Source organism: Chenopodium album, chromosome 13 (assembly GCF_948465745.1).
Source record: "Chenopodium album chromosome 13, dcCheAlbu1.1, whole genome shotgun sequence".
Taxonomy (NCBI): domain Eukaryota; kingdom Viridiplantae; phylum Streptophyta; class Magnoliopsida; order Caryophyllales; family Amaranthaceae; genus Chenopodium; species Chenopodium album.
This window is the reverse complement of record NC_137846.1, coordinates 44,275,293-44,302,559: the sequence shown is the minus strand read 5'-3', so window position 1 is coordinate 44,302,559 and position 27,267 is coordinate 44,275,293. Positions and strand designations below refer to the sequence as shown.

General features: G+C 36.4%; 2 protein-coding genes across 2 annotated transcripts; one reads left to right on the top strand and one right to left on the bottom strand.

The window, feature by feature from the left end:
* Positions 1 to 1,207: 1,207 nt before the first annotated feature.
* On the bottom strand, positions 1,208 to 15,735 carry LOC145576693 (polynucleotide 3'-phosphatase ZDP-like). The gene is made up of 12 exons (XM_081634418.1): positions 15,337 to 15,735; positions 14,994 to 15,041; positions 14,522 to 14,584; positions 13,277 to 13,330; positions 13,011 to 13,079; positions 12,660 to 12,716; positions 5,194 to 5,270; positions 4,225 to 4,306; positions 3,930 to 4,046; positions 2,516 to 2,628; positions 2,323 to 2,392; positions 1,208 to 1,565 (listed from the first exon to the last, which is right to left on the bottom strand). The coding sequence occupies exons 1-12, from the start codon at positions 15,697 to 15,699 to the stop codon at positions 1,518 to 1,520; spliced, it is 1,161 nt and encodes a 386-aa protein (XP_081490544.1). The 5' UTR covers positions 15,700 to 15,735; the 3' UTR covers positions 1,208 to 1,517.
* Positions 15,736 to 16,502: 767 nt separating this feature from the next.
* Positions 16,503 to 27,267, top strand: LOC145575560 (uncharacterized). The gene is made up of 6 exons (XM_081633414.1): positions 16,503 to 16,718; positions 20,155 to 20,823; positions 23,846 to 24,028; positions 24,425 to 24,607; positions 24,700 to 24,790; positions 26,919 to 27,267. Exons 1-5 carry the CDS (start codon positions 16,503 to 16,505, stop codon positions 24,727 to 24,729), a joined length of 1,281 nt encoding a protein of 426 aa, XP_081489540.1. The 3' UTR covers positions 24,730 to 24,790; positions 26,919 to 27,267.

Genomic DNA, 27,267 nt, shown 5'->3' with positions numbered 1-27,267 from the left:
GGAAGGAAGGAGTATTAGTTTTTTTAAACCATAGATTCTATACTGCTTTTTTAGAACATAGATTATTTTCTTTAACATAAACCATAGATTCTACTACTTAAATGAGAGTCTTTAGGGAAAAAAAATGGATGAATACAAATTAATAATGCACACATCAAAACATACAAGTAGAAGAAAAAACATTAAAAATAAAAAATAAAAAAGTCAAAAGAAAAAGTAAAAAAAATAAAAAAAGATAACCTAAGAGACCTGTTTTTATGCATAACAGGTCTATTTTGGTTTAAAAGGAGAGCAATGCAGGTAAGTATTAGTTTGCTATTGCATCATCAAAGAGACCTGTTATTTCAAAAAATAGGGGTAGCAAGTACTACCCCTTGTGACTACGTAGGTCCGCCAATGTTTGCAAGGCTCATGAGCCCCGTCCTACTTCATAGCCATGCCAAATTGGAAGAATGAGTCTTAGGGCCTCTTCTGCTGAACTGAATATTTTATGAGAGAAGGAAATTAGAAACTGAACTGAATTGAACTAATTGAAGCTGAATTGAATTGAATTGAACTGATTGAAGCTGAACTGAATTGAATTGAAAATAAGCTGAAGAGAACATATCCTTAATAAAATGTGTTTTTTTTATCTATGTTTGACATACATGGGATAGATTTTCTACTAAGTTTCTAATCTCCTTTTTAACTAGATTTTCTTTTCACTCAAATTATCTCTTTTTTTGTAGCCACCTATCAAGTAAAGTTAGGTGCTCATATTTGAGGATTGTCAAGCAGCCATTAAGTAATAAACTAGGTTCTGCAAGAGAAAATACAAGTCCATCTTCATGATAAACAAAAAAAGTATTTATTTAGTGGCATTTCTGTAAATAATTAAACAAAATTTATTAAATGCGGAAATAATTTTTGTTTATCATGGGCTCCCTCGCTTGCCAGCTTGTACCATATTACACCATCAACATATACACCTTTACACTTTCAAGAGTTCTGATTTTAAAGAGCTTAAGACTCACCCTATTCTAAACAGTTTTAACATATGCTAAGCTAAGAAATGTGTTAGGATTAAAATATGGGATTGAAGAAACTAATGCCAACATGACAACATCCCAACAGGCTGAAATAGTAGCAATTTTTTTTGCTTATAATTGAGAATTAGTAACATACTGAGGGGGGGGAATCAAAACAAAACAACAAATTTCGTGATTGCGATTGATAAGAGCAGACATCTTATATAAACAATTAAATACCAATACAATAGTAGATCAGTTCTACCAAAGGTGCATTACAAATTTTTACTAGTAGGCTAAAACAGAGATCTCAACTTCAATAGTATGTAGAAATATCATAATTGACGTACATATCAAGCATACAGCAGATCAGAAAATTTTCAGCAATGATAGACCATGTTTATTATGTACAAGGGAAAATCAGGATGACCATCGAAAAATTAAGCGCAATCAACTATCGGCAGCAGCCCAGGAATGTCAGTTCATATACATGCTGTGATTAGTGCATGTCTATACGGTGAAGAACTCCTCTGGAACATAGAACTTCAACCCAACATCCTGCATAACAAGTAACAACATGATCATACACAATCAACCACACTTATCAGCATCCTAAAAGTCGAGAATTTTAACCAGCTATTGCAGAAAACCTCAACCAGAGAGCCATAGAAGTAGCTCTGTTGGGAACAAACCTCCTCGAGCAACAAAGAGGGTTAGAGGGTTTTGGAAAGGTTATACTAGCGCTGTGTTAAAGGGAGTTCAATGAAATTTAGCTTACCAAATTTCAAATATACAATCAACCACTTTTTGACAGTGTCACATAAGCAACGACAAAAGTTAGCAGGTTTTCAAATGCAATGCATGTAATAGATAAAAGCCTAAAAGTCACAATGGTAATAATACATGAGGCTTGGTCACTCAAGAGAGTTGCAATGCTCAAGTTGAATAACTAAAAATTGAATATATATCATAGACATTCAGAAGCAAGCAAACCGCTTGGATTTTACTGACACTGTAGGCCAATTTATTTTAATTGATTCAAAAGAAATCCCAAGCACTCACTCCTCAGCACAATACACTTTGTGCAAAAAACCTACTCTAATAGATATTTTCTTTCAATCTCCTTAATATGACATTTCTTTGTATAACACAAGCTACTTTAAGCTACAAAACAATCTAATTTGATCCTCATTTTTTCACCATATTGTTGAAGGCAAAATTGTGATTGTTAGTATTGTTTCTATCCTTGTAAGAAATTGATAAGATGACGTCAATCAAGTTGTTCAACAAAGAAACCTACAGGCTACAGCAATACCTGAGCAAATTTGATATCAGCATCACTGTGATCATTTTTCCTCCCAGCTGCATCCCCGACATAAAAGGACCTGCCCACAGGAAAGCTCATAGCATCTCATAGATGACAGGACAGGAAATATTTGTAGTTTTACTTGTATTACATTATCCTAATCAGACAAAAAAGTTTTTCACAAAGTGGAGAGAGAAATTACTGATCCATATCAACTGGAATTCCAGAATTAAAGTGCTGTTCCATAACATGCCACATTCCAGTTTTGGGTTTACGGTATGGGTCTGTAGGTCCAAACCCGCATGCTATGTATACCTGTAAATAAGTTATCATTGTATCACCTACTAGGTCTTGCAAGTCACAGCAATACATTAATATTTTGACTTAGCAAGCATGACATGACAATGCAAGTCTTAAAAATAAAGCAAAAAAAACTTCCCACTTTATCCAATGCCCGGTAAACAGCTAATCAATCATATAAACAAACAATAATATATCAAACATCAAAAGCCTTTGCTACTCAGACTTAATTGCTCGTGTCAGTCTGGGACATGTGCTTAAGTGTCCAACTTGGCTATATCGTGATTTCAGCCCAAAATGAAGAGGCATAGTATCCAAAACCATGTCGGGGTGTCAAGGATCCGACATTGGTACATGAGGCGATATGAAGAGCCTGGATAACATGAGTCAAAAACTACAACAATATAAACATTGCTAACAGCAATTACATGTCAACTAAATGATAAAACTCATAAACTTAAATAAATAAATGAAATTGGCATGTTATATAACCTTTTGATCTATAACGATGGCTCAAGCCATCCATGTGTCCCTCAATTTTCCATATAAACATGTTTTCATTCATTGGATATCTCTGTATCTCCTTAGAAGAAAAAGGCGATCTAACTACTAAAGTCAGTACTCAGTAGACACCTGTTCAAGCTACACCAACATTTTTCTGCCTCTCAGGCTATCATCCAGCTTAGCTACTTTCAGTTGTATTATATGGACTCTACTTATACTTTCTGCATAAAGAGGTCTTTTCGTTCTTTACATTTTTTCATAAAAATGCTGGGTGGGGAGTAAAACTAGAAACTCCATTTGATGTTAACTGATCACTTAACTAACTTCTTGCATTTCATATTACTTGTCATTCAAAATTCTATGCATTATTATTTGTGGGATTAAATATCAATGCAATATAACTTCTAATGCATGAACTAACAATTATTATACACTTGGGCATAGCCTTTGATGAAGATACAATAAAACCTCACTCCGTTCATCGGGTGCAAAGCAAACATGAAGTCAATTTTATTTTCCTTTCCCTTATCCATCTTCGATCATATCAATCTATGACAAGGAGAAATAAGCTTCTTCGTTATTGACATACATAAAATTCTCCTTGATTCATTGATTGGCACAGAACATATGATATTCAATATAGGCAAAGTTCAATCACATCTAGTAAGTGGAAGAGTTCAAAATCATAACAAGAAGAGTTTTGACATACTGTCAATGGTAAGTAAAAAAGGTACTAAACTATTAAAACTCAACACCATAATCTCATTAGACCAGTAATATTAGCAACATGAAAACATCTACAGCTTTTATACCTGAATCGGGACTTTCACAAGGTTGATAAAGTTGTCCAGACGTCCAACTTTTGAATCCACAGCTTTCTGTCTCTTATTCTTCCAGCGGTCTATATTGGATTCATTAGTAAATATGACCTGAAATAGTTGCAGTCCTATCAAAGACATTCTAAGGAAAGGAGAGCAACAATAAATAGATAAGTCGCCTTTTGTTTTTTTTGTTTTTTTTTTTTTTTTTTTTTTTTTTTTGTCACTTGGAGTTGGGGGAAGGGAAAAAGGAAGTCAAATTCTGGAAAAGTGGAAGAGGAGATGCAACCAGCTTGTAGCCATCATTGTACAGCTTCTGCAATTTGTCAGGTATTGATGGATACATAAGGGACCAAGCATCTGCACCAGTCCTAATAAAATGAGCTGACATAAGATTGTCTGTAATTTATTACATCAAATTATCAAAGTATCATTCTATAGAAAGTTAAAAGATTATCTGTCAAATCATAGAAACTAAGGAGTAAATTTCAGTTGACCAGAGCAAGGAGAAATCCATTCAAGCTTCAAATCATCTGACTATTTGTGAGCTTATTGATGATAAGGTATACACCTAAGATATAGGATTTTCTTATACATAGAATAACACTCCCATTAATGCGAGTATATAGCCAAGTTAAATAGGGAAGATAGTAGTAATCATGATAATAGAAGTGAAAGAAATTAAAGAGTTATTGACCTTACAGGAAACAGGCACCCAAATAGCCTTTCTAAGTCTCTAGTACAGAAAAATCTGGACAAAATTTTAAAATATTCTTCGACAATGAAAACGGCAAAATTACACATTGCACAGCGCCAAACAGAAGCTTGCATTCAGTAATGTAATAAAATGAGGTAGTGTCTGCAAATCTGCAATCATTGCATATCGAATTTATACTGTCCATTTACATTATGTGCTCTATAATTATGCAAGTAAAATATTTTACAGTGCTTACGCAACATCCTGTTTGCAGAGCTTCACTCCCTTTTTTTTCTCTCTCTGTCAGGACGGCGGCTGCCGGAGGGGTGGGGGGGGGGTGTTCTAATATAGTCAGCTCATGTACAAATGTACAATATGTTTTTTTCCCTAATTGCCAGTCAGGAAGATAAAATTTTAGTCCATGTAGCCTACCCCATATTTGGGATTAAGGCTCTGATAGTTGTTTTAATCGCCAGTCACATGAAACATCCAAAAACTAAATAAAAAAAAAATGCATACAGGCTAAAGTAGTAAGGCAACTTTCTGGGCTGTTGAACATACCTCTTCACATCAGTGTTTGCAAGACATCCATCAAAATCAAATGCGGCAATTTTACTTGAATCTTGTAGGCCATTATCCTACTCAGGGATAAAAAAAGCAGAACAGAAGTAGATTAGGTGAAAATGCATCTTGTAAGAAATACTCACAAAATGTTTCAAAGAAACTACTACTCCCTTTATCACTTTTCTATGGTTACGTTTGGTTTTTTACCCGGGTATTAATTAAAAACAATAGAAGTATGTAAAATGAGAATATTTGTTTTGAGAATAGGTAAATATCTAGGTATATTGCATCAAAAAAAAAAAAAAAAAAAAAAAAAAAAAAAAAAGAATAACTAGGTATATGAAAAGATTTGCTATGGGAGTGGTAAAGATTTTGGTAAATGGAAATAGTTGCTTTGTGAATATGTAAATAATTTTGGTAAATGGGAATAGTTGTATTGGAAATAGGTAATATAAGGGTAAGTGTATTGGGAGTGTGAAACATGAGAGTAAATGCATAAATATAGTATTCTATTTGAGGAAAGTTTAGAAATGTAACCAGGGCCAGGAAATGTAACCAGGGCCATTCCAATCATTTTTAAGGCCCTGTGCAGTTGAGATCAAATTTGGCCCTCTCCTCAATCAATGCAAAGCGTAGAAAAAATCGTTGTGAGATAATATTTGATCCTCTCTTCAAACGCAAAGTTAAGAGTAAAATCATTATTGGCTATTGCAAGACATTTAAAATCTGTCACGGATGCTCATAGTCAAGGTCAAGATCAAGATGTTCAACCAAGTCCTATCAAGGTCTATACAAGGAGGAGGCAAGTCAACCAAGATCAAGGGAGAAAGTTTCAGCAGCAGCAAACACCAATTGGGAAGGTTACAAGCTCCAATTGAGAAGATGACAAAATTAATTAAGAGGAAGAGAAGGAAAAGAAGGCAACTTAGTTTCTTTGTGCTATTTTATGTCTTTCTATTTTAGCTATGTTTCACATGTATGCTTCAAGGTCTCTATGACCACCGTAGTATAAGTAGTGTAAGTGTTAATTTAATGGGTATCCAGAAATTGAGTGAACATTTTGTGAGAGTTGTAGCCTCAAGCTACTAAGGAGAGTGATAGCCTCAAGTTATCGATTTGTAATCCCCCTCAATCGTTAATCAATCAAGCTTTAAGCCTTCCTTCCCATTATTATTCGTATAATATTAGCATTAATTTAGTTACAGCAAGTCGGTACATCACAAATTGGTATCAGAGCAGGCGGTCCTGCGGCTGCCGGTGACCGGAACCACCAGTCCGACCACCATTTAAAAAAAAAAAAAAAAAAAAAAAAAAAATGGAAGCTAATACCTCGCAACGATTGGACGCCATGGAAACCACGCTCACCGAGTTGAAAGACCAGATGACGGCCATCGCAGAAAAGCTGCAAACACCAGACGACAACCTCACGAGGGTGGTCGCCGCTGCACTAAAATCAGCCATGGAAGAACGGAGAAAAACAGAAGAGGCCATCGCAACCGCGGTGAACAAGATGGAAATTCGCCTCGAAAATTTTCGAGCCACCGTTGAGACACAGGCCGCCATCGACAGAGGAAAGGTCGCCAAACTCCAACGAGACATGGAGAAAACGAAACCAGATCAGCCCCAACCGCAACTTAACCCACCGTTCGTACAGTTGGAGGACGAAAGCGCACCCCAACCGGGGTTTGAAAGGGCTCAATCACCGGTGGGAGGGAGGTCGTATGGTGAGCAAGAGTGGCATCCTCCGGATCCTGGAGGCTGGCGTGGTGGAAGCGGAAGAGGAGGTGGAGACGGTGGCGATTACGGCGGAGCTGCGCGGTGGAGACACCGGAAGATAGAAATACCGGTGTTCGACGGGTCGGACCCGGATAATTGGATTACACGGGCAGAAATGTACTTTGAGGTTCACCGTTTGTCGGAGAGGGAGAAGATGGAAGCATCGGTGGTCGCCATGGACGGGGCGGCGCTGAGGTGGTTTCAATGGGAGCAGAAGCGCCGACCGTTTTACGGGTGGCCCGACCTGAAGCAGAAACTCTTGGGAGAATTTCGACCAACCAGTTCCGGTTCATTACATGAACAATGGTTGGCGGTGACGCAACAGGAGGGGACGGTGTTCGAATATCGACGGCGGTTCATAGAAAAAGCAGCCCCCTTGGAGGATATACTGGAAAGTATTATGCTAGGTCAATTTATAAATGGCTTGAGAAGAGACATTAAAGCTGAGTTGAGGTTGCTCAATCCTCCAAGCTTGGAAAGAGCCATGGAAGTGGCTAGTAGAATTGAAGAGAGGAACCGTTTTCAAATGGAGCAGAAGAAGACATCAGGGGGTTGGAGGAGTGGATCAAGTATGAGTGGGCCAAGTTCTAGCAGCCAGTAGAGAAAGGAGGAGGAAGCGTGGGGCTAATTAAGACTTATGGTCTTCCCAGCACCTTGGGCCCAAAGTCGTGGCCAAAAGCCCCGGAATCATCTCAAGAGTCCGTGAATCAGGGGCAGCCCTGCCCAGCAGCAGGTCCGTTGGCACCACCCGACGATTGACCGAGGCGGAGTTGCAAGACCGGAGGGCGAAAGGTCTTTGTTTTCGATGTGATGAGAGGTGGGGAGTGGGACACCGGTGTAAGAGGAAAGAGCTCACACTCATGGTGGCCGGTGAAGAAGAGGGTGATTTAGAGAATGGGGATCACGAGGAGGAAATACGGGAAGAGAATGAGACTACTATTGGAGTTTCGTTATGCTCGGTGGTGGGGCTCTCAAATCCTAAAACAATGAAAATTGGCGGAAGGGTGAAAGAGAGACGAGTGGTAGTCATGATTGATCCGGGGGCAACACATAATTTTATTTCAACACAATTAGTAGTGGAGTTGTCTTTGGAGGTGCACGGTAGTATGGAGTTTGGAGTGGCCCTCGGAAATGGAGACACGGTGAAGGGTCGTGGTGTGTGCAAGAATGTGAAGGTGGAGCTAGATGGTGGAGTAACCATTAATGAGGAGTTCCTACCCTTGTCCTTGGGAAATGCCGAGGTGATACTTGGAATTCAATGGTTGGAGAAGTTGGGGTCCGTGGTTACTAATTGGAAAACTCACGTGATGAAATTCACCGTCGCCGGAGCTCCGGTGACCTTGGTTGGCGACCCCACCCTTGAAAAATCCCAAGTCTCGTTGAAAGCTATGGTTAAAAATTTGTGTAAGGAGAAAGTTGGGCTCTTGGTAGAAATCAACAAGTTAGAAGGAGAAGAAGAGGCCCAGAACGTAAGGCCCATTCCAGAATTTCTTGGAAGCCTTATTGAAAAATATCAGAAAGTCTTCAACATGCCCATAGGACTTCCACCCAAACGTGAGCATGAACATTCAATTGTTCTCAAGGAGGGTAGCAACCCCATTAGTGTTCGGCCATATCGCTACCCTCAAATTCAAAAAGATGAAATCGAGAGGCTCATCTGTGAGATGATTGAGGCCGGGATAATTAGACCCTCCACGAGTCCTTTCTCTAGCCCGGTCTTACTTGTCAAAAAGAAAGACGGTTCTTGGCGATTTTGTGTTGACTACCGAGCTTTAAACAAAGAGACGGTACCGGATAAATATCTTATTCCGGTTATCGACGAACTTCTTGATGAGCTCCATGGGGCAAAAATTTTCTCAAAACTCGATTTAAAATCGGGTTATCACCAAATTCGGGTTAAACCCGAAGATGTGCCGAAGACCGCTTTTCGCACTCATGAAGGGCATTACGAATTCTTAGTAATGCCGTTCGGCCTCACAAATGCTCCGGCCACTTTTTAATCGTTAATGAACGATGTTTTCCGTCCTTTTCTACGGAAATTTGTCTTGGTGTTCTTCGATGATATATTGGTGTATAGCCAAAATGAGTGTGATCATGTAAAGCACTTAGAAGAAGTGTTTGATGTATTGGCAGTACATCAATTATACGCCAATCTTAAGAAATGTGAGTTTGGCCAAACTCAAGTGGCTTACTTGGGCCATATTATTTCTTGTCAAGGAGTGTCCATGGATCAAGAGAAGGTGCAAGCAATAGTGAATTGGGCCTGCCCAAGGAATATAAGGGAGCTTAGAGGCTTTCTTGGATTGACGGGCTACTACCGAAAATTTGTAGCCCGGTATGCTTGGATCGCAGGCCCACTCACGGCCCAACTGAAGAAAGATTGCTATGGTTGGACCGATGAGGCAACCCAAGCTTTTCAAAGGCTTAAGGAGGCCATGATCACCGCTCCCGTGTTAGCCATGCCGGATTTCTCCAAGGAATTTGTAGTAGAGGCCGACGCATCGGGGTATGGTCTTGGTGCGGTTCTCATGCAAGCAATCGACCCATTGCCTACTATAGCAAGATGTTGGGCATTCGGGTCCAAGCCAAGTCCATTTACGAAAAGGAACTCATGGCTATTTGTTTAGCTATTGTCCGATGGAAGCACTACTTGATGGGGCGTCACTTTGCAGTGAGAACCGACCAACAAAGTCTCCGGTATCTCACTTAACAAAGGGAAGTCGGGGGTGATTATCAAAAGTGGCTACGAAAATTGGTCGGGTTTGACTTTGAGGTTCAATACAAACCCGGGGCTTCTAATCGAGTCGCGGATGCACTATCACGAATTGGGGGAGAAATGGGCCAAGTAATTCCTAAGGCCAGTTCGCTGCTATGGTTTCCTCAATTTGGGTGGACTGGTCAGAATTGGAGAAGGAAATAGAAGCTGATTCTTGTTTGGGCCAAATTAAAAAGGGCCTAATTGTTGGTGATGGTCCAAGTGGGTTCAAATTAGAAGGAAATAGACTCCTTTATAAGGGGAGAATCGTGATACCCAGAAACTCCAAGTTTGTGATTGAGCTTTTGAAGGAGTATCACGCCACCCCTACTGGTGGTCACGATGGGGAAATCAAGTCTTATTTGCGGGTCGCCGCCGATTGGTATTGGCAAGGGATGAGGAAGGATGTTGGGGAATTTGTGAGAAGGTGCGAGGTTTGTCAGCGGAACAAGGTAGCGCAGCAACACCCCCTTGGTCTTTTACAACCACTACCGATTCCGGGGGCGATTTGGGAGGATTTGTCCATGGATTTCATCGAAGGACTACCTTTGTCCAAGGGAATTGATTCGATTTTAGTGGTAGTGGATCGGCTCTCAAAATATAGTCATTTTATCGGCTTAAAACATCCCTTTAATGCATTGAAGGTGGCTGATTATTTCATCCGTGAGGTGGTACGCCTTCATGGATTTCCGTCATCGATTGTTTCAGATCGCGACAGAGTTTTCATGAGTATATTTTGGAGAGAATTATTCAGGCTCCAGGGAACACAATTGAAGCGTAGCACGCCTTATCACCCGCAATCCGACGGTCAAACTGAGATCGTCAACAAGGGACTTGAGGTGTACTTACGGTGTTTCGTGGCGGGGCAACCGAAGCAATGGGCTAAATGGCTGGCATGGCCAGAGTATTCTTATAATACGTCTCCACACACTTCAACCAAGATGACCCCCTTTAAGGTGGTCTATGGTAGAGATCCGCCTAAGTTGTGGCGAGTGGGAACAGGGCAGACGCCTGTGAGTTCTCTGGAAGAGAGTTTGAGGGAGCGTGATTTTGTATTGGAGGAGTTACGCCTCAATTTGGTACACTCCCAGCTTGTCATGAAGGAATACGCTGATAAAAAGAGGAAAGATGCGGAATTTAAAGCAGGGGAAGCAGTGTATTTGAAGCTTAGGCCGTACCGACAGAAATCCCTTGCGAAGCGGCCTTTCGAGAAGCTAGCAGCACGGTATTATGGGCCGTTTAAAGTGTTGCAGCGAATTGGTCGAGTGGCTTACAAGCTAGAGCTGCCACCAACTTGCAAGCTCCACCCTGTTTTTCACATCTCTCAATTGAAACACGCGGTAGGGAATGCCTCGGTCAATTCGACAAATCCAGAGCAACTCACTGATGAGTGCGAGCTAGTGGTTGAACCTGATGCGATTTTGGATGTTCGTGCAACGGATGTCAGTTTGGGAAAAGATTGGGAGGTCCTTGTCAAATGGAAGGGGTTGCCGGAGTTCGAAGCTACGTGGGAGGATGGTGCAGCCATGGATCAACGCTTTCCTGACTTCCACCTTGAGGACAAGGTAAGTCTTTTGGGGCGGGGTATTGTCACGGATGCTCATAGTCAAGGTCAAGATCAAGATGTTCAACCAAGTCCTATCAAGGTCTATACAAGGAGGAGGCAAGTCAACCAAGATCAAGGGAGAAAGTTTCAGCAGCAGCAAACACCAATTGGGAAGGTTACAAGCTCCAATTGAGAAGATGACAAAATTAATTAAGAGGAAGAGAAGGAAAAGAAGGCAACTTAGTTTCTTTGTGCTATTTTATGTCTTTCTATTTTAGCTATGTTTCACATGTATGCTTCAAGGTCTCTATGACCACCGTAGTATAAGTAGTGTAAGTGTTAATTTAATGGGTATCCAGAAATTGAGTGAACATTTTGTGAGAGTTGTAGCCTCAAGCTACTAAGGAGAGTGATAGCCTCAAGTTATCGATTTGTAATCCCCCTCAATCGTTAATCAATCAAGCTTTAAGCCTTCCTTCCCATTATTATTCGTATAATATTAGCATTAATTTAGTTACAGCAAGTCGGTACATCACAAAATCTTTGCTTTTTTTTTTTTTTTTTTTTTTGAAAAACTATCATAAGCATTCGTTAATAATTAAATGTTCAGAGAAAAACTTGAGTATGAAAAATTAAAACCATTAAAGAAAATGCATTGACGGATTTTATGAAAAGGAAAAATAATATAAAAATATCAACATAGGAGTAATGAAAGAAAAATAAAAAAAAATAATTATTTTTTACTTGATAATTAAAAAATGAATAGAGTGTGAAGAATCGAACATGCGACCAAACATTAAGTCGCTAATTAGCGCTTTGTTTGCTGTGCAAAACGCCACTGAAACACACCAATTATGTATGATATTAATGCAATATGTTATTATCTTATATTTTATTGTTGAGGCCCTAACCAGTTTATGGGCCCCTGTACAGTTGCACATGCCGCACCGGTTAAGGGCCGGGCCTGAATGTAGCCACAGAAAGGAGACACCCAAATTAGAATATGTAACCATATGAAAGTGACGGAGGGAGTATTTAGAAAATGCTGAACCATGGAAATATGCAAAGAATATGGACAGCTACCTTCCTTAGTCCATGAAGGAAACTACTATCTAGAAAATGTTGAATCATGGGTACATTCAAAGAATATGGACAGATACCTCCCTCAGTCCATACAAGAATTGAAGAGTCAAAACATATTTATAATTAAAAGGAAAAAAAAATGATTTGCTTGAATTATATGAAAATTATAAAAATGACCAAAAAAAAAAAAAAAAAGTATTTCTGAGCAAAAAAAAAAAGCATTAATTCTGTTTGGAATCTGAAGCTCATATTCCTCATACAACATAACATGACCATAAACCTCGGAGTTGAGAAATGTCTCACCTTCTCAAGAAATATGATGCTATGAAATGCTTTCCAATTTGGCAGTAATGTAGCTCCCTGGATCAGAAAATGTGATATCAGAATAATAACAAAGCAAAATTGACCATCTCAAACAAAATTTCAATCATCAAAATTTGAAAGCATTGATCAACTGATTATGGGCAAAACTGCAAAAGGCCTCAAAAAAGTCATCTTGAGAAGGCCATTTTACAGCAAAAGGAGTATAAGTGAAGAAGTAAAAGATTAACGTGTAAACATAATAATATCACATACAGCAATTAGATGTAAAAAAGAGGGAAGTTGAGAAAACATGAATAAAATTGGACACTAAAAATTAAAAGTATTTTGTACCTGGTATATATCCTTTATATCAGATGTTGCAAGTGTAATCTTAACATTCGCCTCCTCGGTCACAGAAAGCTAGAAGTAGTCGTGTCAAAACAAAGAGGAAAAAAATGGACACTTGAATAATGCTTAGACTCTTTGCTGCCTTTGTATCCCCAAAGCATCAACACTTTAATATCATACAACTTTCCAGACATGCTTACCTAAGTCACGTCCTAGAAAGTTCACCAAGCGATAGTGAGACCCTTGGAAACAAAAGGCATTTTCCTTACCTGCAATTTCTTCGAACTTTCTTGCTTCTCTACAGCATCATCACTATCTCCACGCTGTACAAAGTAAAACAAATGTGATGTAAATTGTATTACCATTGTAACATAAACTTGTTTACAGTACTAAATTGAATGGATTAGCCATTAAATACACATAACATACAATAAAACATCTTGGACATGCTTGGATTGAGGGAAATATATTACTAGGGTAATAAAACTCAAACTAAGCAAAATGAAAGTAAATAGGGAAGAAGGAGACAGTGATGGTGTGCTTGTAAGAAAAATTGTGTAGTGATGGTGAGGTGTGAAGTGAAGAAAGAGACTCATTTTGGGGGTAATAGTTACACTAGGGAGAGAGTGTGTAACTATTACCTTCGTTATAGGGTAATAATTCCTCCATCTCTCTCTTTTTCTCATGGAACAACTACCCTATTTCATTTGTAAAAACCTTACCTCCTACAACAACACCTCTAATTACTTGTGTTTTTTCAAGTTTGACTGTTATTAACCCCTTAATATATTACCCCCAATCCAAGCATGGCCTTAAAGGGAACATCTAAATATGAAATGCACTTTTAGGTGTCCAAAATTATACATTTATGTAAGCAACCATTCTGTTTTTGAATTCCCTCATTTTAGTTACCACTTATCAGTTATATACATGTAATTCAATATTAATAAAACAAGAGATTGCAAAGAGTTGCTTCAAAAGATTTCTTAGCCATTAAGTCATATATAACTCTAAAAACTAAAAAGGGGTCATATATTTGTGTTGGTGTAAACAAGCCTTCACAACTAATTGTACACATTTGCTACCTGACAAAACTTAACTGTGTGCGTGCAATGGGCATTGCAATGAATTGCTCAATATCAGCAAGGCACAGTGATTTGGAGAAATTAGCAGAGATATCTTAACTTCCCAAACATGTACAAGGAAAATATTCACGATCATATGGTTTGACCAAAATACAAAGTATAAGTTGAGGTTGCAAGAAAATTGCAGGGCATCCTATACATAAATAAAGATATGAGAGCAAATGATATTCACTCTCTGACTCTCGCCAGGCTTTATGTCATAGGAGAAGAATTTATTTCATTAATTGCATGCACAACTGAATTTGTTCCAATTTTCAATCTGATTTTCTTTTCCCATCTCAGATTCTGACTACTTTGCTCATCAATTTTCATTGACAATATTCTCTCCCCTTAAACAGGATTAAGGAAATAACACAACTATCTTTTTACCTTCTTTTTCTTGGAAATGTTTTGTTCCTGTCCAGCAGCTGCATCATCATCGACATCCTTCTCCTACAGAAGCAGTAATGAGTATTGAGTAACTGGTGTACCAAAATTCTCCTAGTATACGAAACCAAGAAACTACAACACATAAAACCCAAACATCATCCACTAAATGAGTCAAAATGGAAAAAGGAGAGGAGCAGCAACTTCGAGCATCATCCAGCCCGAAGTTCCATTAAATTCAAATTTTGGTCAACAAACCACTTAAAATTAAAATGAGTACTATATCGAGTTTGAACTCATAAATTCGTGGTTATATAATCATAATCAGCCTCCAAGGGCTCCAACTAAATCAAGACCACCACCACCACAACAACAACGCCTTAGTCCCAAAATGATTTGGCGTCGGCTAACTATATCCACACCAATGAAACCAAAATACAAAGTTTACAATCAAAAATAACAATTAAACTCAAACCTTGTCAAGTTCCTCCACCAATTTCTTCATAGCCTCTTGATCGTCGCTCTACATTAAATTCAAACAAACAACAAAAATGTCAAAATTATTACTATTAACCTCCATCTCTCTTGAGACGGCCACATTTGACTTATTGCAATCAAATAATTGATTCAAGACCAAGTAAACCATAAGAAAAACATTATAAATATGAGTATATGACGTATTAAATTCAACAAATATAAAACAACATTGGAGAAATTCTACTCAACAAAAACCCTCAATCAATCAATTAACACACAATTAAAATAAAATTGAACAACGATAATGGAACTTTTAGAAACGGAGGGAGTAGTTAAAACACCTTAAGAGAATCAAACCCTCGAATAGCCGAAATAGACGAAACGGAGTTAGACTTAAAGGAGAAGCAGTGGAAATGGTGCCATTTAGTGGCGTCAAACCCTCTTTGTTTGTCTTTGGTGACAACACCCAACCTCAATGCATTAGCAGCAATTTTTTCGGAGCAAGTTTTGCAAGCGGAGCGATTCGATTTTGCGTACTCGGCGACGAAGGAGGACGCCATTGGAGGCCGAGCTTGGAGGTGAAGGAAGGAGAGTTGAGAGGTAGGGTTTTTGAGGAGGAGGAGAGGTTGATGAGAGAGAAGTAGACGGCGAGGAGAGAGAAAGGCTATGGTGGTGGTGGTGGTGGAGACGGCGGCGATGAGCATTCAGGTTCCTGGGTTTGTGGACTTTGGGTCTGGGGGATTTTGTGTCTCCCGCCAAAGTTTTGACTATTACGGAATATAGTATGAGTACGTTATGATGTTACAATGTTACTCCCTCCGTTTTTTTTTAGCGTCCCATTTTGAGATTTTGATACTATTTATTAAATATAGATCAATGTTTGTGATTTTTTTTTCTTTTTTATTAAAAAAAAAGAAGATCAGTGTTTGTGAATTATACACAAGGAAAAATATAATTTTGTGCGTAATTGTTGGAATCATGTCAATGAATAGATTATTAAATATTTAATTTTTATATTTTATAATTTATGATAATTTTTTCTTTTTTTTTTGTTGAAAAAAGTTAAAAAAAATTAATATTGAACTTCAAAAACGTGAAGAACGCCCTGAGGAACCAAGCTACAACAAAACAAGCCTCAAAAAGCAACAAAACTAAGCATATAAAACAAACTATCTGCTACAAAACGGGTTCTTGAACCATTCCTGATTTCTTCTGCTGGTCTTAATCGGCATTGCAAAAGATATTATGTGAAAGAGCTCAGACCAAAGGTCCTGAATCACCTTTCTCTTGTTGCATAATGAATCTATCCTAGATGGTTTTATTTCTCTATTTTCAGATCACATAGAGTAAACCAGCATAACAATTATAAACTACCTATCTCTAAAATCTGCCTTTGATGACTCTCATCTTGTCATTATAGCCTTCAATGTTCTAAGGCTCTAGCTTTATATTCAGATTTCTTTCACCAAATTAACACATTTCTGCTGTAATCACATTCGAAGAATAAATGATCTATGGTTTCTTCACCATTCTCACAAAGAGGGTAGGAGGCATCAGTGATCACCCCTATCTTAAGAAGATGAGCTCTAACTCGAATCCTTCTCCACATAATCATCCAGCATACAAATTTATGCTTAGGAATGTTCAACCTATTCCAAACCCAATCACTCCACTCAACCTTACCATGTTGAGTGTTGAGCCAATTATAACCACTTGTTATGTTGTATCCTTTTGGAGTATCATGTAACAACCTAGAAATCCCTTTCTTTTAAAATACTCGTTTTGCCCTATTTAAAACTTTGAATAGAAAAATCTAAGATATTATCGCCACTGTGAAAACGGCTAAGGCAACTATCAAAGACACACAGCAGAAGACTCTCCTTTAAAATATTTTAAAACGATTCAACTTAAAAAGTCAACTCAAGAACACAAAGTCAAACCTAAGTAAAACAAAGTCAAACCTACAACTTGGAACCATTGTAGGCCCTTAACAAACCAATCCAATTTAAAACCTTCATGTTAGTCTGGCAATAGAAATATCATAATATAAATAAAGCAATAACACATCATAAACTTATGGAAACTAGCATGATTCGCTCTTCACTCATGCCGATCATGAATATGCTTCATCACCTGAAAAGTTTCTCTTTACTTGTTTCCACTACTCCATTAAAAATGGGTCATCATAAGGCCAAGGTAAAGACAAGGCCAACAAACACACAATCAGCAAAGCTGGGTACATAAGCGTAATTAAACACACTGACATGCATTGACCTATCAACACACAACTTACCTTGTTGCACCTGTTTATCAAGCACACAACATTCAACAAAACTTCTCAACTAAGTAACTAATTAATTCATTTAGTTTTGATTACGCATCGAACGGGTTTCCCCCCTAACCTGCCCCAATAACACGGGAGCTAACCGTGCCAGTATAAAAGAACCACTCGTAAGTGGCGGAATTCCTGCGCATAATAATAAAAGGAATGTACAGCGTCCTGTACTCCAATAGAAGTTATGGTTAAATATAAAACCCCATAACTCCCCCCATATGTTCATACTCAAGGTATATACGTTCCAACAGTTTTGGTGTGTAACCTCTTCCACTTTACATTCCCTTTACAATTTATTAAACTTGGTGATGACCCTCAAATCATAACAACATCAAACATCATGACTATTCAAACAATTAAACATTTTAATTTAATTCTTGAATAATTAGTGACCACATAATATTTAGTGTTGAACCCTTTTTAAATCTACCTCGGTGTCAAAGACACCTTAGACGCTTGATGCGCCAAAAATCCTATTCCTCAGTGTTAAAAACACCTTAAGTGCACTAAGGCACCAACATACAATTTCTTCCTCGTGTCATAGCTCCTTTCTCATGCTTGTAGCATCAATAAAAATTATATGAACCTTAATAAAATTCTCTTTATATATTCCAATCCAAATTAAACATTAGTTTAATTAAACATGTTTTCTATCATGCCATAAATAAAAGTGTGGTTCATATTCAACATTCCAAACTATTATTTTCCAACCATTAATCCATCACAAATAAATCATGTTTCATAATTCAATCACCAATAACAACCAAATCACAATTTCCATTCCAAATCTAGCATGATACTACTTGTATTCAATTAATCACATCTAGCATGCTACTACATCATCAAAAATATGCCAAGTACGCGAACATACCTTGAATACGATCTTAATATCGCCAGACTAATAGAAATCACTTACTTCGAAGTCTCCTACAATTCAAAATAATAAAAGAGTATTAAAATCCTCTCTACACAAATTTCCAGCAATATATACTATTATTAAACCCCTCATAATTTAATTAAAATAAGCTGAAATTATATTTAAAACATCATACTTTAATCCAAATTAATAGGTAATTAAAATTCCTTAAAGAAACTTGATTTTTAATGTAGTACCAAAAATTCCAGCATTATATATTAATGAAAACTTGTTGTAATTAGGCTTTAAAACACTTAAATCAAAGGTTTAAACCACCCTAAATCATAATCCTTCAATAATTAATAATTTATGAATCTAGGGTTTCAAAATTGGGGCTTTTTAATTAGAATTAAAATCTGAAAATTAAATTACATACTACTTATAATCAAACATCATAATATCAATGACAAAACCCATATTTAATAATTAGATCTAAGGTTTAACAAAAATTAAAACAAAGATTAATTTTTTTTTTTTTTTTTTTTTTGTTTTCGGAAATTCGGGCAGCAGCCACGACACCACAGCCGGCTGCTGCTGTGCTACTGGTGGCGCCGCTGCTGCTGGCGGTGGCTGGCGGCCCACCGGTGGTGTGGTGGTGGCCGACGTGGTGAAGGCCGAAAAGGGGAAGGGGAAAAAGAAAGAAAAAGAAAAGAAAAATAAAGGAGAAGAGAGAGAAAATTTACCTTGAATTTTCTCCACTCTGGGAAAAGTTTAATTTGTCCAAGTGTTGAATATTTATACCCTTTCTCTAGAAACCCTTTCTCTAGAAACCCTTCTTCCTAAACTTTCCCCTTTTAATCTTTCCTAATCCCTTTCGTAATAAAACTTACTAAAATAAAACTTTCCTAAATTAAACCCCAACTTAAATAAAATAATTAATTAAACAAACTTTCCTTTAATAAAATATTTCCAAACTTATTTAAAATAGATAATTAAAATGCCATAAATAAAACATTTCAATTTATTTAAATACTTCACAAAATACTTATTTTAAATAAAATACATATAAAAATACGAGGTATTACATATCATTCCAGACATTTTTGCATAATTAAAGATATTATTGATTAAAGTTTGCATCGATATGCGTGGAATGTCACTATGAGGCATTTAAAAAAAAAAAAAAAACAGAGGGATTACTTATCTAAAGTCCAAACCAATGCTCCATTAGACAATTCACTGCGTGATGTTACATGAACGAATTAAGAATACTATAAAATCTTGTTACCAAACTTTCTCATGCAAGAGTAAATATTGTCACTCGGAACATTATGCTCGATTAGACTTTTCACAACATGATTAAATATATCGAGCAAAACTGTTCATGTAGCGGGAATAGAAATTAACGCATACTCTAGTACTTCCACCTTTTACACTTGTAATTCCAGTAGATTATCATCACCATACAGATCATCAATGATACCAAAAGTTAATCATGCACTTAAAATTTGGCGTAAAGATTTGACAATCTTTCTAATCCATTTATATTACGGATATGATACATATGCCCTAGTTGATTACTGAAAGCAAAAATGAACATATCTCATCTGATATTCTGATCACACGTGACACGCCCGTGTGCCCTAACTGCCTGCCTGCCTGGTACACTTTTTGAGTTTCTTGTAGCAAAAACAGTTCATTTTGCTCAAACACAACACCATCAAAGACCAACTTCAAAATTTCCCACTAAAAATGCAAAGGGGAAACTATAATCCTCACATAAATCCCTTCCAAACCCACCAAATTCATCACATTCCCCCTCAAATTCATCAAAATCCACCAATTAACAACCCCTATAATCCTCCATTAAACCACCCAATTCACCATCTTCCTCTTCCTCAATACCCCTTTTCACCAGAATATGAAAGAATTTTAAGGGATGAAGTTATTTACCTTCATTCTTTATAGCATAGAGGTCCACCTTCTTCAACCTTAAACCCTAATTCTCAAACACCCCATTATCTTAAACCCTCAATTCCATCAATTTTCAAGAAAACCCAGAAAACTTCAAAATCCCTTGAACCCCATCTCTTTTCTGATAAAGAATGGTCTGTTGAATCAATACCCAAATGTCCATCTTCTTCTGGGTCGATTTGGCCTGAGTTTAAGCCCCAATCGGCCCCGGCTTCTCAGCCCGCGACGGCCGAGGAGAAGGAGAGGGTGTTAAGTTTGAAGATTCATCTTAAGGGTTTGGATTGTTGTTCTGGATTGTTTGATAGTGATAATGATGATGAGGAAGATGATGGTGATGATGTTGAGGAATTCGAGTTTTTTATGAAAGTTTTTGAAGAACAAGAGGAATTGAGGGGTTATTATAAGAAGAATTGTGAGAATGGGGAGTTTTATTGTTTAGTTTGTGGGGCTTTAGCTGGTAAACTTTCTAGGAAGTATAAGAATTGTGTTGCTGTTGTTCAGCATTCTGTAACTATTTCTAATACCAAGAAGAGGAAGGCTCATAGAGCTTTTGGGCATGTCATTTGTAAGATTCTTGGATGGGATGTTCATCGGCTTCCGTCTTTACCGTCTAAGGATGGGGGTGCTAGTAGTCAGTCCTTGGAGAAATCCTGTGTATTTCCGGTGAGCTTTTTTTTTAAAAGCTATTTAAAGTTTTGGTTATTTATATATATTGAATAAGTATGGTTAGTTTGGATGGTTATTTAAATTATGGTTATTTATATATATTGAATAAGTATGCTTAGTTTGGAGCATAATGTAAAATGTAGGGTTATTGTATGAGCGGAAAATTATATTCTTCTGCTTTAACATATGTTGCTGTCCTTTAGGTGTTGAGGGATGTGGGAAGGAACTGAATTTGATAGACATAGATTAGTGTAGCATTTCGTCAAATACTAATTAAAAAAAAATAAAAATAAAGAGATTAGTGTAGCATAAATGATTAATTATTAAACTTAGCCTCTGTGATCTACTAGAGTATTTTTGTATTTTTTGAAAATATTCCGAGTGATGCGTCTACAGTTGCACATTGTACAAGGGAAGTACTTAAGTGTGTTGTGAGTTCTGCAAAGAGGTTTTGTGTGTGTGTGTTTTCTGTGCTTCTATTCCCTTGGTCATGGGTGTTTAGTGCTTTACTGAAGTTCAACAATCGCAGTACTTAACTGCTGCTTAGTGTTTTAATTATTGATTAGTTTGTTAGGTTGCTTTTGATGTTGTGGGTGTTTAATGATCTTATAAGAATTTGGCTAATATGTACTTACTTGATCCTATCCATGACACTATCTTATTGTCAGTTACCATAATATCCATAGATAAGTTTGGTCAAGCTATATAACATCCTAGGTTCATATGCTGTAAACTTCCAGAAATTCATGAGTCATAACTCTATGAGAAATGGAATTATTGGCTTTTATAATTTTCTGTCAGAGCTAAGCCACACATATTCACCGAGAATTTGTGATTACCTCTAAATACTGGGCAGATACCTTTCTAACTGATGAGTGATGAACATATAAGAGGGAAATTATGAGAAACTGTATCAATGATCTGGTGCTGGCTGCTAGTGCTATATAACTGTCTATGGTGACTGGTGACTGGTGACAAGTGTAAATGTGAAGTACAACTGAGGTATTTTCATTGATAGACTAGAAGCTACAAAAATCATCTTGTTGTAATTAGTACTAGCAGGTGTAATAACTGTGAAAGGAAGAATTTAATTTTGAGATATTATCTATGCCCATAAAAAAAGGAATATACAACTTGATTTCAGACTCTGTAATTTTCAATTGATTCCTTCTTTCTTTTCTTTTCACTTTACCTAAATATCAAACAATGACCTCTTTGCATTACAAAGAGACTACGACGACTTTAAGAAAATTAAGTCTGACTTCTTGCTCCAAGATCTGGTCTATTATCATCAAGCTTAAAAAAACAGTGTGTGAATTACCAGTGTCCCTTCGGTGTATTCATCCTTGGGTGTAAGAGCCGAATTGGCTATTTCCTATAGGGTATATCAGTGATTGATTTACCAAGTGTGTCATTTACTACTTGTAAATTATCTTTTAAATTTAGCTTAGTTTTGCTCCATACTAATAACTTCACTTGAGTAAATAATTCGTCCTTGCAACCAAGCTTCTTGGCAATTGGAATATAATTTAAGAAAGTGAGCGGAGAGGGTAAATGGGTAAAGTAATCAAGACAACTTATTACCCTAATAACACAACCCATTTCTCTTACATTAAATTTCTATTTACCCATTTTGTTCCCTTTTAGAAATGAGGGTAGTAATAAGTTTCACTTTAGCAAAAAAGTAAGGGGGCATTTGGTTTGCAAACTGCTATGGGGTTGGAATCAGGAATGAAACTATAGTGGTATGGGTTTGGAACTTGATTCTTAATACCATATGTTTGGTATGCTTATGGAATACAATTTTTTTCTTTTATTTGATACCTAAAAGTATGGGAATGAGCCAAACCCACCTCCCCTCCAAGGTTTCTAAACCCCATACCTTGAGGGTTTGAAACTCTTAAAATCGTAAAACAAACATAAGGTATGGGTTTAAACCATTCTAAACCCATACCTTATACCTTAATTATGTGAACCAAACGCCCCCTAAATTGAAAAAATAGCCTTATTTAACATTGAACAACCTAAAATTTTGGGAGAAGCTCTTCGAACTTAGTGCATTAAGATATTGAGTCAAAAGTAGCAAGTGATAGACTGATAGTAATTGATAGGAGAAGGGATGTAAAATATAAGGTGAAGAATTCAAATCACCATGTGTAGTTAGGCTAAGATGCTTCCATTGTTATATTGTACTTTATGCAATCAGGAATTTGTATTACTAGCATCTTATTGTTCTATATTAACTAAAGGTGATCACAGATTGGGCTGGGTTTTGTAAAGAAAAAAAAAAAGGTGGCCCATTTTGGGGACAAGGCTTCGGCCTGGTCCAAGCCAAAAAACCATGCCCAAACCCGCTATTTCGGGCCAAACTCATGTCTAATTTTAACTAAAAACGTAAAATAAAAATAAAAAATCTCCGGGCCCAAAAAAATTTTCCCAAACCCCATCAAGAGGTAAGGATTGTCATCTCACAACCATGAGATTGTGAGATCAACTCTAACCCCGGCTAGGTACTTTGTGAGAGGCTCCGGTTTGGTTGGGTTTCTTTTTCTTACCTAGAAATAATCGAATTTGCTCGAACAAGAATTTCATCTTGGGTGGGGGAGACACAGAGACAGAAAGACTAACATGCAAAAACTAAAAAGCTGGAAAGATTCTACGGAAAACTAGAGCTTTGTCTTATTCCTGAATCAAGATGTCAAAAGATTATAGGTCTTGTCCTAAATTTATGAGGCTAATAGTTAGTGTTTTATAACATTGAAGGCAATACTATTCATTCAGTGTTATCAATGCAATATATTTTCCAATAAAACTCCAGGCCTCATATCTAGCTACATGTCTACTGCTCAAGTCTTCTACAACATTGCGTACATAATAAAATAGAGCACTGGAATCTGTATAGACAGACTAATCTGAGTTGAAACTCTTTCATTACTCAATATTTTAACCTTTTAAGGTTGATTAATAAATGTGAGATGATGTGTGCAGTGTGATAAATTTAGTTGAATGTATATTGTAGGGTGTGGTCGACAACCATGCTGATGGTTCGAAGGACAGTCCTGCCGTTGTTGAAAGGGAAGGAGACTTTGCAAATGTCAGTAACAGTGATGCAGGCCCAGGAGATAAACCTGATGCTGTTGAGATGCAAAATGATTGCACTACAGATGCAGGATATGTAACTAGTGAACTGGTTCAATGTGTAGTAAGTTACAGTCTTGCAGTCAATTTATAGGCTTGTAGCATGTATCCCAAAGCATATCTTATAACTGTTAAAGATATTAGTATATTTTGTATGGCCTTTGTTTTTATTAGTTGCAAGACTTGCAACATGTCAATTTTTTACGCTTGCAAGTGCATAATTCTGATCATTAATATCTTTAATCATCAACATTGTTGTGCGTTATGAATTTCTTAAGAGTTCTGCAAATTATATATATTTGAGTTGACCTATTAGTTGACCTTTCACATTTGAATTAATGCTGGTGATCATTTTTCTCTTGTTTTCCTTATCCGTGGCTGCCTGTAGGGGCTATTAATTTCATATCATGCACTTGTGTTCTATTGCAATTCAATTGATTTGTTTCTATGCATATGACAGAGTGAGAGTAAGGTCAATGCTGATGGATGTGAGGCAGATGTGCATGGAAGTTTGAAAAAGGAAGATTGTAATTCTGAGAATGTTCAATTGGAGCAAACTAATACTCCTGATTCAGCTCAGAAGATTGAAAATATAATGAGAGAAGAAGGCTCTGCTTTTGGCGGCGAATCAGTTAATTGTGAGGTGAATTGAATACTGGCTTTTATGTAGTACGACTGTATGAGTTATAAATAGAAACTGACAGTTCATTTCCTCTCTACTCTTGTAAATTGAAGTTATCATTAACGGGAGATTCTGTGAAGTAGTGATTGGATGGTTTGCCTAAAGGGTTTCTTATTCAGGATCATCTGTGTAGCCAATAATAACGTAAGCTTCTCACTTGCTCAATATTCATAACGTCTTATCTTCTCATTCTACTAGTACTACTACGTATATTTGTTCTTGAAGTGCTTTCTTAAATGATGATGTTTCCCTACCTTATAAAAAGTAGAAGTTAGCTCTTAGGAATAGTGTGCTACCAAATATATCCTCAAAAATATGTACAAAAATGTGTAATTACTTTTTTACCCTCATTAATATATTTGCTCTCATTAATATATTTATTATTATTTTTTTTCATTAAACATATCATCAATTAATTCAAAGTTTTTTTTTCCTACCTTATAAAGAGTAGAAGACAACTCTTAGGAATAGTGTGCTACCAAATATACCCTCAAAAATATGTACAAAAATATGTAATTACTTTTTTACCCTCATTAATATGTTTGCTCTCATTAATATATTTAATGTTTTTTTTTTCATTAAACATATCATCAATTAATTCAAAGTTTTTTTTTTTTTTTTTTTTTTTTTTTTTTTTTTTTTTTTTTTTTTTTATAACAAAAAACTTGTAATGCCTTTTTTTTAAATATAAAAATTATACTTCATATGTTATTATTATTATTATTATGTAAAAAGAAAAAAAAAATGTATTTACGATGCCTTTTTTTAATATAAAAATTATACTTCATATGTTTTTATTATTATTTAAAAAGAAAAAAAATTGTATTTACGAAGAAACTCTTTATTACCAAGAGACCGTTTATTTTTACTCCTTCGTGGTTGCTCTTCTTATTTACAATCTTGTCGTCCTTTAATTGCAACACTATTGTTAAGGTTTATTAGCTTTTGAATTGAAATTGTTTAATGACACATAAATAACGTTATGGAATTTGAATGGGATTCATATTAAATAGTGATATTTAAGCAGATATTATCAAGAGGTAAAAAAGTAGGGGGAAAAAAAAAAAAAAACGGGTACGGAGTATTAATTATGGAGAGAATTTACAAGGAAAAATATAACTAAGTAGTTATTAGATATAGATATTAGATGGTAATAGAACAATAAAGAACTTTTTTTTTTGAACGGGAGAACAATAAAGAACTAAGTTTATTAAGTTTTTAGCTAAAACGAACATTTCACATATTATTACTCTATATGAGCATCTCAAAAAAAATTCATTTGAAGAAAAACACACTAGATATTATTGGATCATGCAAATCAATTAAGAGTTCTAAACTAACTATAGTTTAAGATATGAAAGGATGCAAATCAATTAAATATTATTTAATAATAATTTTGAAATAACAATGTCAAACTTTGAGGGTTTCAAAAAATAATTGTCATAAAAGATTTTGGTGGCTTTTTTATACTTTTACAAAGTCACTACATAAGCACATAAACCAAATAGTACGTATTAAAACTAGCAGGTCTACCAGTCAAACCAAAGGTGTAAATACACGCCAATACCATTTCTCTACAAGAGTTAAATCCTTTGCGCGCATCGCGCACATAGGCCACCCTAGTTTAGTTAAAAAGTATGATTCGGTATCCTCTCTAGGATGAGGAAAGGTCAACTGATGTTTGATTAATTTCTCTTTTGCATATTGCTGTGTAGCTAATAGCAAAATTGGCATCAACTTAGCATTTTAGTAGATTGAAATTTTTTTGAATTAGTAGAATAGACTTTTGTTCTGGATCTCTTGAAATATTTTACATTGGGCTATGTTTAAGTGTGAATCATCTGGTACTCTGGCCTTAAACTTGATAGGATTATGCCAGTCACATGTAATTGCATCTTTGTTTTTGTGCCCAGCCTTACCTTAGATTGTGGTAACAACAGAGTTTCATGTACCCTGCAAATTCATATTACCTATGGCACTCCTTAACTCTAAAAATCTTTGTATTGCTTCTTCAGCATATTGTGAAGTTACTCTAGAAGTCTAGATAGGGGACTCTATTGTTAAAACTTTGGCAAATGTCATTATTCATTCTCACATTATTTGGCTGCACATCTTCATGGTCCGGCATTATGGGGTGATGGATTATAGTGTGTTTGAGCGGTAGATGGCATCGGACCTTGTTTTGATTGGTCTGTATGTCTGCCTGCATACCTATAATTTTCACTCTCATATCTAATGTGGTGACCACTGTCACATTTCTTTCTGTTTGTAGGCCTTGTAAATATTGAATGAAGATCGCCTTGTGTTTGAGCAAGCCTCCTAACAGAAGATTAGAACAGAAATGTTTCAGATGCTCCTTTCTAATTGAGTTGTAAGAAAGACATGGGAAAACTAAAGAGTTTGTGTTTGATGTAGGTATTTCCTACTGTAATATCTTATATACACTAGTTAGTGTCTTGTACATTGTCACAAATTCATTGTATGTGATTTGTGGGTGTACTAGTGAAACGGAGTCAGAGCATTCTAATCGTTGGGGTAAAATCAGCTACTCTCTTGTATGCTAATAGCCTCAGCTATGCTTGCATTTTACATTGTGACTACAGCCATATGGCTTATTTAGC